This window comes from Neoarius graeffei, chromosome 24, assembly GCF_027579695.1.
Source record: "Neoarius graeffei isolate fNeoGra1 chromosome 24, fNeoGra1.pri, whole genome shotgun sequence".
NCBI classification, from domain to species: Eukaryota; Metazoa; Chordata; class Actinopteri; order Siluriformes; family Ariidae; genus Neoarius; species Neoarius graeffei.
This window is the reverse complement of record NC_083592.1, coordinates 48,953,583-48,967,080: the sequence shown is the minus strand read 5'-3', so window position 1 is coordinate 48,967,080 and position 13,498 is coordinate 48,953,583. Positions and strand designations below refer to the sequence as shown.

Sequence of the window (13,498 nt, the reverse complement as noted above, 5' to 3'; positions counted from 1 at the left end):
TTGTCTTTGTTTATTGGTTTTCGCACTTTTTATGACTGAACACAAAGACAGACCGGTTGTCAGCTTCGTGGCTCGGATCATCAGACTTTACTCCACCACCGAAGTGTGCAGAACACAGTCGCGTGTTGTCTGTCGGTGTAAAATTTGGACGGTGAATTCTGTCTAATGACGCTTTTCGACGCTTAACTTCTCTAGGTATTCTGTAAAACTTTAAATCAAGAAAAGTCATTTTTCCCCATGTGAATTCGAAGAAACGACTGAGGTTATCTGACTTAGTAAACAAATACAGCACCTGGTTTCCCCCCAAGCTGCAAGGCATTATGGATAATGTGAAAGTAGTCAATATGTTTGTTTGAGTGTGTATGAGCAAGAGACAGAGACTGGAATTTTTATACTACATCGATATTGAATATTTAGTGTTTGCATACTGAGATACAAATCCATGAACAAACACTCTATTTAAAAAGCAGACAAGTCCATCATTCACCATGACCTTTGCTCTGGTATGACCTGGGAATCTCCCATTTGACTAAACGAAACCTAAAGCTCTGCTATAAAATGGGTGAAACAAAACCAATGCAACAGAACAAGAAGAAGACAAGAGAGAACACAAGAGAGCAAGCGAGAGAGAGAGAGAGAGAGAGAGAGAGAGAGAGAGGGAAGTCCAGGAGGAGGAGATTTAACATCCTTAACAGAAGCAGTAGGATCTGAAATCAGTGCAGAACAGCACGTGTGAGACTCACCCTCTGACCGCAATGGCTCGATGTAACTTTCTCAGTCTGTGCGTGTGTGTTTGGATCACTGCAGTCATCCTGAGCATCAGCGTGGATGGTTAGTTTTGAATTATCTATTCTTCTGTAGTATCTGGCTTTTAGATGATTCAAAGACTGTGTGTGTGTTGGCTGTATAGCAAACCTGGACAGCAATATGCATAAGTCATAATGGTCATTTTGCTTAGTAAATTTGGCAAATTAATCAGCATCCTGGACCTTCTTTTAGAAAATTTTCCTAATCTCTGTAATTCCTCTCACTCATTTAGTGTCTCTTGGAGGGCAAGCCCTGGACTGCTGTTTGAAGGTCAGCCCTTATTACATCCCAAAGCACATCGTCTCGTGCTACCGTGAACAACGCAGAGGTGACGGCTGCTCCATCGATGCTGTTATGTGAGTATCATAGGCACGTTGACATTTAAAGGTTCACACTCAGTGATTCTTAAGTGAGTACACCTTTTTATCATCTTTTCAAAACTCTCATTAAAACCCGTTGAGAGAAGGGACTCCATGCTCTGTAGTGCATCGGGCTATAAACGAGAGAAAAGCAAAAGAATGGACAACCAATGTGCAACCAGTTAGTACAAGGACTCGTCTCAATTCAGAAAGCTCTGCTTCTTGCGTTAATCATTTGTGTTTAGTCTAAGCACATGTTTTTTTGGAGGGGAGGGTGAAGAACAATAAAGGAGGTGCTGTATATGTTTAAATTTTGAGTTCACAGACTGCACCTTTGAACGTCTTTTTTGTTCGGCTGCTCCTGTTTGTCAGGGGTAACCACAGCAGATCTGTTCCGTGTATTTGATTTGGCGCAAGTCTTATATTGGATGCCCTTCCTGATGCTTGGGACTGGCACCAAGTATGCACTGTCTTGTACAACCCCAGTGGCTGGGTATTTTACCTAACCTGCATGTCTTTGGACTGTGGGGGAAACCGGAGCACCCGGAGGAAACCCACAGAGACACGGGGAGAACATGCAAACTCCACACAGAAAGGCCCTCACTGGCCGTGAGGTTCGAAAATGGAACCTTCTTGCTGTGAGGTAACAGTGCTAACCACTACACCACTGTGCCACCTCAGACTGCACGTTTAACTAGAGCGATTATTCCTGTATTTTATGAAGAACGTCTTTATAAACTCAAGTGCTTCTGTCATTACAGCCACAAAAGTAGCAGTAAACAATGATTATTAGCTCATCCGGCCAACAGGCGATGAGTTTATGCCATCACGTGTTGTCCAACATCTGTCGTCCATCCGTCGTCGTCCACATTTCACAAAAATTGCTTCTTCTCTCTCAATCCTTCACCGATTTTTATTATTTTTGGCAGGAAGGTAGGTCTGCCTGGGGTGCATATAGCTTCTACACAAATTTGCATAATTGCAATTAATAATGAAGATATGGAGTAATTAATCAATCCCTAACCAGCAGTTTCCACACAAATCGCTTCTTCTCCCTCAATTCTTCACCGATTTTGATTCTTTCTGGCGCGAAGGTAGGGGTACCTAGGGTGCATATAACTTCTATCCAGATTTGCCTAATTACAATTATTAATGAAGTTATGAACTAATTAAGCCTTAATGAGAAGTTCAACAAAAATTGCTTCTTCTCGGTCAATTCCTCATCATTTTGGATACTTTCTGGCAAATAGGTCGGTATTCCCAGGGCGTATACAGCTTCCATATATCACTTGTATATAATGTATACAGCTTGCAACATTTATTGCGCAAAGTGGCCCACTTTAGATCGTTCCTTCTGGACTAGACAGGGCCGGAGTGAGCTACGCCGTCATCAACGGTCTCGTTTGTATTTGTGCTTTCAGCTTCCGAACTCGAAAAGGCCGGGATCTTTGTGCTCCCTATGAAGCCAAATGGGTCAAAGACCTGATGAAAGCAGTGGACACCAGAGCAATGAAGAAATCCAAGGTACTGTATATTATAAGTTTGTTTGAAGTGATATCAGTGTATGAGATTGTAGCTTTTGCATGTCATGGTCATGAATCATTTTTATTTCTTTTATTGTGTTTGTAAAAGTTATATTTGCCTCATTCTAGAGTAATAAAATATATGAATGACTCATTAGTCAATAAGAACACACATTAACATCAGCTCAGCGTGACAATACATTTGCTTCGTTGTTGAAATGAATGACGTCTTGGGTTTTATTTGTTTTGGTGCGAATCTGACTCAACTACACAGTAAAATCCCCAGTGTTGAATTAACAACCAGAGTGTTGATTTCACACTCTACTGTGTTGATATACTGTATGTCCAATTGCATGCAAATTAACTCAGAAAGTGTTAATTCAACACTGGGGAATTTTCTGTGGAGCTGCACTGAGAAACCACTACACGTAAAACCACAGACTACAAACCAGATTCTTAGTTGATTCTCTTCTCTTTCTCTGTTTTGGAATTGCAGAACAATCTCTGTCAAAGCATGAACGCTTAGGTTGCTCGGGAGAACAGCGATACCGTCACACCCACCCAGGTGGTCTGATGAACAAAGCTGGAAGGTGATGTTTTCGACATCATGGCAGCTAAACAGCTAAATTTCAATGCTATACTGTTTCCTGTGACAACATGATTTAAATATTCTCTGCATTATAATGTATCTGAACTTTTGTATTACTTCAAGTTCTTGTTGATTTTTTTTTTTTTAAATACCTTGACGTTCTCTTAAACTGTGATGACCGGGAATCTTCTTTCCACCAAATATCTTGACCATATGTTCCTGATGTTACTGATGATATTACTGTTGCTTTAATCAGAGGTAAAACAAGCAATGATTTAAATGATTAAAAAGCAAGATAAGGGCATTTCTCAGCTCTCTGTCTTTTACACTAGCTTACATAAGAAATGAAATAAAGTAAACGAGCAGAAGTAAAAATTAATGTCCATTTTCTTTATGTAACTGGATTTTTGTATCTGAAAAAGTGGTGGTGTAGAAGAAAGTCTGGTGAATAAAGCTGATCTTGAGCCTTATAGCAATGATAGCACATATTGTTAATGACATGGTCTGTGTATTTTGGGCTAAAAAAAATTATTTAAGCTTAAAGATTGTTCGTGTATCTTTGTCTAATCATTATTTTTTATTTATTTTATCATTTAATTAACGTCCTTCTAGTACTGACTTATATCATGAACTGTTATGAAAAAAGCACATGAATAATCACAAAATAAACATTATTTTAGTTACAAACATATTGTTTGCATCACTGTATGCTTATTTTTTTGTGAAAGAAATGTCATGTTAGCAATATCAACTGCTCTTAATAACACGATACATATATTATGTATTGTATATTAACAGAATTCATCTATATCTTAGTTAACCTACAGTATAGTGCAAAAGTCTGAGGCACCCTATTTTTTTAGTACAAACTTTGCTATAGGTTTCCAAACATTACTTTTCCAGCACAAAATTAAATGTTACAGAAAAATGTTTGTACAGTGGATATAAAAAGTCTACACACCCTGTTAAAATGATCGGTTTTTCTGATGTAATAAAATGAGACCACAATAAATAATTTCAAAATTTTTCCCACCTTTAATGTGACCTATAACCTGTACAATTCAATTAAAAAACAAGCAAATCTGTTCGAGGGAAAAACATAAAAAATAAAAAACGTACAATAAGCTGGTTGCATAAGTGTGCACACCCTTAAACTAATACTTTGTTGAAGCACCTTTGGATTTAATTACAGCATTCAGTCTTTTTGGGTTCACACCCGCCATCAGTTAAAATGACTCTGATTAACCCCAAATAAAGTTCAGACATTTACTCAGTTGCCTCCTCCAGCAAAAGCCAGGGTTCACAGAGAGCTTACAAAGGGATCTCATTGTTGAAAGGGATCAGTCAGGAGAAGGGTACAAAAACATTTCCACGGCATTAGATATACCATGGAGCACAGTGAGGACAGTCATCAAAAAGTGGAGAAAATGTGGGACAACAGTGACATTACTGAGAACTGGACGTCCCTCCAAAACTGATGAAAAGACAAGATGAAAACTGGTCAGGGAGGCTGCCAAGAGGCCGACAGCAACACTGAAGGAGCTGCAGGGATTTCTGACAAGTACTGGTTGTGTACTACATGTGACAACAATCTCCCATATTCTCCATATGTCTGGACTATGGGGTAGGGTCGCAAGACGGAAGCCTTTTCTTACAAAGAAAAACATCCAGGCCCGGATAAATTTTGCAAAAAAAAAAAAAAACATAGACTCTCGTAAAAGCGTGTGGGAAAATGTTATGGTCTGATGAAACCAAGGTTGAACTTTTTGGCCACAATTCCAAAAGGTATGTTTGGTGCAAAAATAACACTGCGCATCACCAAAAGAACACCATACCCACGGTGAAGCATGGTGGTGGCAGCATCATGGTTTGGGGTTGTTTTTCTTCAGCTGGAACAGGGGCTTTACTCAAGGTGGAGGGAATTATGAACAGCTCTAAATACCAGTCAATTTGGCCCAAAACCTTCAGGTGTCTGCTAGAAAGCTGAAGATGAAGAGGAATTTCATCTTTCAGCACAACAATGACCCCAAGCATACATCAAAATCAACAAAAGAATGGCTTCACCAGAAGAAAATTAATGTTTTGGAACGGCCCAGCCAGAGCCCCGACCGAAATCCAATTGAAAATCTGTGGGGTGACCTGAAGAGGGCTGTGCACAAGAGATGCCCTCGCAATCTGACAGATTTGGAGCGCTTTTGCAAGGAAGAGTGGGCAAATATTGCCAAGTCTAGATGTGGCAGGCTGATAGACTCCGACCCAAAAAGACTGAATGCTGTAATTAAATCAAAAGGTGCTTCAACAAAGTATTAGTTTAAGGGTGTGCACACTTATGCAACCAGCTTATTGTACATTTTTTATTTTTTATGTTTTTCCCCCGAACAGATTTGTTTGTGTTTCAGCTGAATTGTACAGGTTATAGGTCACATTAAAGGTGGGAAAAGTTTTGAAATTATTGATCGTGGTCTCATTTTTTTTACATCAGAAAAACCGATCATTTTAACGGGGTGTGGAGACTTTTTATAGATTAGATTAGATTAGATTAGATTAGATTAGATTAGATTAGATTAGATTAGATTAGATAAAACTTTATTGATCCCTTTGGGAGGGTTCCCTCAGGGAAATTAAGATTCCAGCAGCATCATTACAGATAAATAGAGAATAGAAAATAGACAAAAATCTTCTAGATAAATTAAATTAAATTAAATTAAATTAAATTAAATTAAATTAAATTAAATTAAATTAAGTATTTACATATATAAATATAAAAAGAATAAGATATGGGGAAGACAGGAAGGGGGGAGGGGCCAGCAGGAGAGATATTGCACTTTATATTGCACATTATATTGCACATTGTCCAGTATTGCTTAGTATTGCTTATTGTTAGGCGAGGCTATTGCTCCTTCCCGTCCTCTGTCCTCCTGTTACCCCTCCCCCCCCAGAGTGTAAGTCAGTAAAGAAAGCACCGTATTACATATCAGACCAAAAACATAATGAAGGTTGCTGTGTTTTGCTACAAGAATAAGAAACAAAGTCTCCAGATGAATTGCCAGTGGTTCTGAAAGATGCTCAATAAAACTTACCAGATAATAATTTCCTTATACAACTGCACAAATAGGCGGCACGGTGGTGTAGTGGTTAGCGCTGTCACCTCACAGCAAGAAGGTCCGGGTTCGAGCCCCGTGGCCAGCGAGGGCCTTTCTGTGCAGAGTTTGCATGTTCTGCCCATGTCCGCATGGGTTTCCTCTGGGTGCTCCGGTTTCCCCCACAGTCCAAAGACATGCAGGTTAGGTTAACTGGTGACTCTAAATTGAATGTGAGTGTGAATGGTTGTCTGTGTCTATGTGTCAGCCCTGTGATGACCTGGCGACTTGTCCAGGGTGTACCCCGCCTTTCGCCCGTAGTCAGCCGGGATAGGCTCCAGCTTGCCTGCGACCCTGTAGAACAGGATAAAGTGGCTAGAGATAATGTGATGACATGAGAGGTCAAAAGCTGATCTTGCATTCACAATAGAACATAGACAACATATTGTAGGTATCATGCCGCCATTTTGTCTCTAAGAACTACAACTCCCAGTCCTTTCCCGCGTGACCTACGTCACGCGTGGGCGGGATCATCTACGTCAGTCCGCCATGCGTGCATAAGTCCAGGCGGAAGCTCCGCTCTTTGTCTCTCGTGTCCGGATTCCAAGGAATCTAGACGCACAAAAGAGATGCTCTCAAACCCGAAAACACTTCCTTCTTGCAAGATTCACCATCCAGCGCGTTCTGTGCTTAACCACTGGCCAAGGTAAAAGTCCAGAATAGCGCGATCTTTAAACTCAACCTTAGTTACAACCGGTTTATTCGTATTAGAAGTGATGTCACGACTGCAGCCCAGGCAGTTAAAAGCAGGGCTTTGAACCGGAATTTTTTTCCTATTGGTTCGTTCCGAACAGAAACGGAATTTTAACGTTTCCGGTTTTGGGTTCCACCATTAAATAGACGTTCCCGAACCGGTTAGAACAAAAAAATTTCGTTCCCGGAACGGTTAATTACGTTCCCTGTCAGCTGTTTAACAAATGGCTATAAAATTATGTCTCTGTCTCATCCAGCTTAAGCCAAATATAGGCCAATTCTATTACAACCTTCATTAAATAAGACAAGAAATAATTCAAAACAATTATTATTTCAAATGTTGGCGATTTGGATTCTCAGTATGTCTTCCCAGCTACACAAACAGAAAAAGTGCCAAAAATGAAAGATAATTCGTTTAGTGTGTTACCAAAGGCTAGTCAGGCCCTATAGAGGGCTACCGCATGACGTCACCGCGCCGCGAGATTTTGTTAGGCGCCATATTGGAAGTACACATCTATGCAAGTACATACATACATAAACTACAGCTGAAATGTAGCCAGGGCCGGTTCTGCCCTAATCTGGACCCGGGTGCAACATCGCGCACCCCCCCAAAAAAAACCAGTCTAAATCAGGACAACCATCACATAACTATAACTATAAACATTTTATATCAACTATTTTAACTAAATGGGCTATAATAAATAAGCCTGCAGGCAGCCACGGCGGGCTGCCTTAAAAAGTAACCATTTGTCCTACCTTAAAACTCGTTTTGCATTTTCTGCCTCCTTTTTTGTATTTTCAACCCTCCGTTTATTTTCTTTCCTTTTCTGAAAACCCGATTTGTGTCCAGGCATTTTGTTCTGCTACCAACGAACTAACTCGTCAGGTCTCGTCTCTCGAGCCCGCGATGATTCCCGTGGGAAGGGCAACAACTGATACATTTTTACAAACAGCCAATAGGGAGGTTGCATCGTTCAGGCTCTTCTTTGCTCAGACACTAAGTAATGCAATTACTCACTAGCAGTCCACCTTCCCGCTCTCTCCATTCAGTCAGCGAACGTCACACAGGAAGTGAACCCCAGCGGGTCATAGAAACTTGCGCAGGAGAAGAATGACTATTTGTAGGCTACAGAAACTTTGAGGAACGAAATAAAAACCGGTATTAACCGGTTACCATTATTTTTAATAAGCGTTTCTGTTCCGGAACATAAAAAATAATAAAGTTTCTGGTTTCGTTTCTGTTCCATGTGAAATAGAAAAAGTTCCCGGTTTTCGTTTTCGTTCCTTGAACCGGTTCAAAGCCCTGGTTAAAAGTTAAGAAGCGATTGAATCCTTTTTAACTCAAAAGCGCTGTGCATCTTATTCTGATCAGAGACTTTTCCTCACGAATGCTGAAGTTCGGACCAAGAATCCTCTGCTTTCCACGGGAACCACCCAAGTGCTCCGCTGGACCAGAAAGTTCTCTACGCCTCCATCACGAGCGGCTCACGTGCTCCAACGGCGAGGCCCGAAACTACAATGGCGAATATTTCTTCATATCTTGCTAAAGGCAGGATTAAGTAAGATTTTGGCATTTGGGCATAATTAAGATAGTTTTAGGAATTTAGTTTTATTGAAATAGTGTGAATTTAAACCCAAGTTTATCTGTTACACTGTTAAACACGCAGCGTGTTGAATTGTTCTGTTTTTGTTTAATCTCATTTGTTTTAATAGGCTGTGCATGCTTCTCTCTCTCTTATTCTTACTAACATTTTAATTTCATTATTATACATCTTGATCTCATCAAGATTTCAGTGGATTCAGTATAGGCCCTTTTCCACTACCCTTTTTCAGCTCACTTCAGCTCGCTTCAGCTCACTTCAGCCCGACACGGCTCGCGTTTCGACTATCCAAAAACAGCACGACTCAGCTCGCTTCAGCCCTGCTTAGCCCCCAAAACTCGCACGGTTTTGGAGTGGGGCTGAAGCGAGCCAAACCGAGCTGAGTGAGGCTAGGGGCGTGAGCAGACACTCCCCTGTGCGCTGATTGGTGAGGAGGAGTGTCCTCACATGCCCACACACGCCCCGCGAGCACGCTGGGATCTGTAAACACCGTAAACCCGGAAGAAGAAGAATTACGAATTACGAGAATTATGAAGCCTTATGCGCCTCGCCTCATCTATACGCTCTTGCCAGTATCTGTTGGCGTTGTTGGTGACAACAAGCCACAGCACCAAGACCAGCAACACTAACGACTCCATGTCCTCCATGTTTATTGTTTACTCTCCGGGTTGTGAGACTACCGCTTAAAAGCTCACTGTTGTCACTGTTTGAGCCGCCAAACGACATCACCTGACGTCCACCCACTTTCGCTAACTCCACCCAATGTGTCCACCCACTTCCAGCCAGCACGGTTCAGCGCGGTTGTAGTCGAAATGCAACTCCAACAGCCCCACTCGGCTCGACTCAGCCTGACTCAGCACGGCACGGCTCAGCCGCGTTGGTAGTGGAAAAGCGGCATATGGTTATGAGCTAGTGGGTTAGCTACAGCTTCCCTTTGTCTGCTTAGCAACACAAAGCTAATCAAGGCCTACCGTGTGCTCAGCAGGCCATCAGGCCTGATAAACCACACCTCAGCTAGAAATCCACAAGCTAGCTTTTTGTTCAGGCCACGTGGCCACTCATAAACACACCCTAGTTAGCTACGGCTAATTCCTTTGTCTTTAGCAACACGTGCTCAGTAGGCCTCACCAGGCCTAACAAACACACTTTAGCTAGGCCATAGGGCCTTTCACAAACACACACTAGCAACACAAGGCTAATCTAGGCCTCCACCATGTGTAGTTAGCTACACGATGCTAAACACATGGTCAAGTCCTTCCCACACACACACACACACACACAAGCACACATAGCAACAGAGCTAATCCATTGTTCTATTTAGATAACATTCCTTTGTTTTACTAGCAACAAGCTAGGCCATACACACACACACCATATCATATTTGTATATATTGATTATCCATTTTTATCTTTGTTATAATAAATCCATTTATTATCAAAGCTGTGTGTATTCATCTTGTTGGTGTTCCAATATTTCTGAAGTCCCCAATCTCTCAAAGAATTCAAAAAGGTGCATATAAGTTATGTAATATGGTAAGTGATCGTAATAATTTGGAAATATACCATAATTTAGCTGTTTCGTAATTTATTATTAAGCACCAGGATTAATGGTATGATTCACTAAATGATTCATTGAACGATTCACTAAATGATTCACTGAATGATTCACTTCAAATGAGACTGATTCTATGGCATGATTCAATTCAAATGAGTCAAATTAAATGATTCAGTGGGATTGATTCATTGTAATTATTAACCTTCAAAATTTAATGAGACTGATTTAATGAGATTGATCACTTAATTTCAATAATTAACTGATTGCACCTACAATATCAAATGTCGAAAGTGAGACATTTTGAAATTTCATGCCAAATATTGGCTCATTTGAAATTTCATGACAGCAACACATCTCAAAAAAGTTGGGACGGGGCAATAAGAGGCTGGAAAAGTTAAAGGTACAAAAAAGGAACAGCTGGCGGTCCAAATTGCAACTCATTAGGTCAATTGGCAATAGGTCATTAACATGACTGGGTATAAAAAGAGCATCTTGGAGTGGCAGCGGCTCTCAGAAATAAAGATGGGAAGAGGATCACCAATCCCCCTAATTCTGCGCCGACAAATAGTGGAGCAATATCAGAAAGGAGTTTGACAGTGTAAAATTGCAAAGAGTTTGAACATATCATCATCTACAGTGCATAATATCATCAAAAGATTCAGGGGATCTGGAAGAATCTCTGTGCGTAAGGGTCAAGGCCGGAAAACCATACTGGGTGCCCGTGATCTTCGTCAGACAAATCAAAATTTGAAGTTCTTTATGGAAATCAGGGACGCCGTGTAATTCGGACTAAAGAGGAGAAGGACGACCCAAGTTGTTATCAGTGCTCAGTTCAGAAGCCTGCATCTCTGATGGTATGGGGTTGCATTAGTGCGTGTGGCATGGGCAGCTTACACATCTGGAAAGACACCATCAATGCTGAAAGGTATATCCAGGTTCTAGAGCAACATATGCTCCCATCCAGACGACGTCTCTTTCAAGGAAGACCTTGCATTTTCCAACATGACAATGCCAAACCACATACTGCATCAATTACAGCATCATGGCTGCGTAGAAGAAGGGTCCGGGTACTGAACTGGCCAGCCTGCAGTCCAGATCTTTCACCCATAGAAAACCTTTGGCGCATCTTAAAACGGAAGATACGACAAAAAATACCTAAGACAGTTGAGCAACTAGAATCCTACATTAGACAAGAACAGGTTAACATTCCTATCCCTAAACTTGAGCAACTTGTTTCTTCAGTCCCCAGACGTTTACAGACTGTTGTAAAGAGAAAAGGGGATGTCTCACAGTGGTAAACATGGCCTTGTCCCAACTTTTTTGAGATGTGTTGTTGTCATGAAATTTAAAATCACCTAATTTTTCTCTTTAAATTATACATTTTCTCAGTTTAAACATTTGATATGTTGTCTATGTTCTATTCTGAATAAAATATGGAATTTTGAAACTTCCACATCATTGCATTCCGTTTTTATTTACAATTTGTTCTTTGTCCCAACTTTTTTGGAATCGGGGTTGTAACTTGCACATGTAAATTTAACAAATCTGGAATTTAAATCCCCTTAAGTTGAAATGGCAAGTTGTTGGCAAGTTTTAACTTGAAACTGTAGAGTTACAATAATGCAGAAATGTGTGTTTGTACAACTAGGTAATAAAAGTTTTCTTGCATGGATAATGTAAAATAATTCTTTATTTTAACTCACAGTATCAAGGTGAAATAATAAGTGAAGAAAAGTTCAATCAACTTTGATAATGAACAATGTTGGACAACTGGAACATTGCAGTGAAATTAAATTTAATTTCTGAACTGAAACACATTCTGATTTGTAACAGAAGGGTGCCAGAAAGACTGAAAGGGAACGTGTACAAGACAACAGTAAGAGCAGCGATGTTGTATGGTTTGGAGACAGTGGCACTGACCAAAAGACAGGAGGCTGAACTGAACCGGAGGGAGTGGAGCTGAAGATGTTGAGATTTTCTCTGGGAGTGATAAACTTGGACAGAATTAGAAATGAATAGGTATATTAGAGGGACAGGACACATAGGACGGCTTGGAGACAAAGTGAGAGAGGTGAAATTGACAGGGTTTGGACATGTACAGAAGAGCGATCCAGGGTATACTGGGGGGGAAAGGATGCTGGAGATGGAGTTGCCAGGTAGAAGGAAAAGAGGAAGAGCAAAGATGAGATTTACAGATGTGGTGAAGGAACACATGAGGATGGTTGGTGGGACAGAAGAAGATACGGAGGACAAGACGAGATGGAGGGACATTATCCGCTATGGCTATGGTGTCAACGTGAGAGAGGTGAGATTGACAGGGTTTGGACATGTACAGAAGAGCGATCCAGGGTATACTGGGGGGGGGGGAAAGGATGCTGGAGATGGAATTGCCAGGTAGAAGGAAAAGAGGAAGAGCAAAGATGAGATTTACGGATGTGGTGAAGGAGGACATGAGGGCGGTTGGTGGGACAGAAGAAGATATGGAGGACAAGACGAGATGGAGGGACATTATACGCTATGGTGATACAGCAAAAAAAAATAATAAGAAGAAAGAATTTCTGAGTTGAAACAAAGATTAACGTCAAGTTAAACCAATATGAAATGTCTTACAGTGTGTATAATGAAATGAGTAGCAGAAATGTCATGGCGCCCATCCTCCAGGACACCAGGTGGCGCTGATGCAGCAGCGCTGTTTGTCTCTCTGCTGTTAATATTTTCAAAGAAGAACAAAAATCTCTAAACCTCTTTGCTAAACGATGCTAAAAACACGTCCAGGCGTCTGTTTGAATTTTCATTTAATTCTGTTTGCTTTTGTTTTAAAAGAATATACTAGATGTCATGTCGGTAAGCTGCTTTTTATTTATTATTATTATTATTAAGGTTAGATTAGTTATATTAGTGGTGACAAAGCTGTCTGGTTGCCAAGGAACACTGAAAACTCTGGGCTGTGTTTCAAATGACCCTACTCTTTCTGTTTAAGTGCACTACACCAGTATGAACTCTAAAGACTATATAGTGCATCATGTGTCCTATAGGCAGGCATTTGGGATGGAGCCAGTAATAACGTTAAATAGTGGTTAATTCCTCTTTGTACTAATTATTATGTATTATGACCTGATAACTAGCCTCAATATATAAACATTTAGTCCTGTGGTTAACTTTTAACTAGCTAACGTACAGGATGAAGGTGAATAGTCTGTTATCTGAGCATGATTCAATCTCAAATGGCTT

General features: G+C 40.7%; 2 protein-coding genes across 2 annotated transcripts in view; both read left to right on the top strand.

The window, feature by feature from the left end:
• The first annotated feature begins 596 nt into the window (after positions 1-596).
• Positions 597-3,653, top strand: ccl19a.1 (chemokine (C-C motif) ligand 19a, tandem duplicate 1). Its single transcript, XM_060906738.1, has 4 exons — positions 597-831; positions 1,040-1,163; positions 2,588-2,690; positions 3,186-3,653. Exons 1-4 carry the CDS (start codon positions 756-758, stop codon positions 3,213-3,215), a joined length of 333 nt encoding a protein of 110 aa, XP_060762721.1. The 5' UTR covers positions 597-755; the 3' UTR covers positions 3,216-3,653.
• A 9,370-nt stretch (positions 3,654-13,023) lies between these two features.
• The window catches only part of tctn2 (tectonic family member 2), a 57,865-nt gene continuing 57,390 nt past the window's right edge, over positions 13,024-13,498 (top strand). Inside the window, exon 1 of the mRNA XM_060907413.1 lies at positions 13,024-13,111. Coding sequence (XP_060763396.1) covers positions 13,024-13,111 — 88 coding nt within the window. The remainder of the gene's footprint in view (positions 13,112-13,498) is intronic.

Bases quoted from the DNA above. Each gene is read 5' to 3' on its own strand.
- ccl19a.1 (XM_060906738.1), top strand. From the start codon at position 756: ATGGCTCGATGTAACTTTCTCAGTCTGTGCGTGTGTGTTTGGATCACT. The intron at 832-1,039 runs GTTAGTTTTGAA...TCACTCATTTAG, and splicing joins CCTGAGCATCAGCGTGGATG to TGTCTCTTGGAGGGCAAGCC. The intron at 2,691-3,185 runs GTACTGTATATT...TTGGAATTGCAG, and splicing joins GAGCAATGAAGAAATCCAAG to AACAATCTCTGTCAAAGCAT.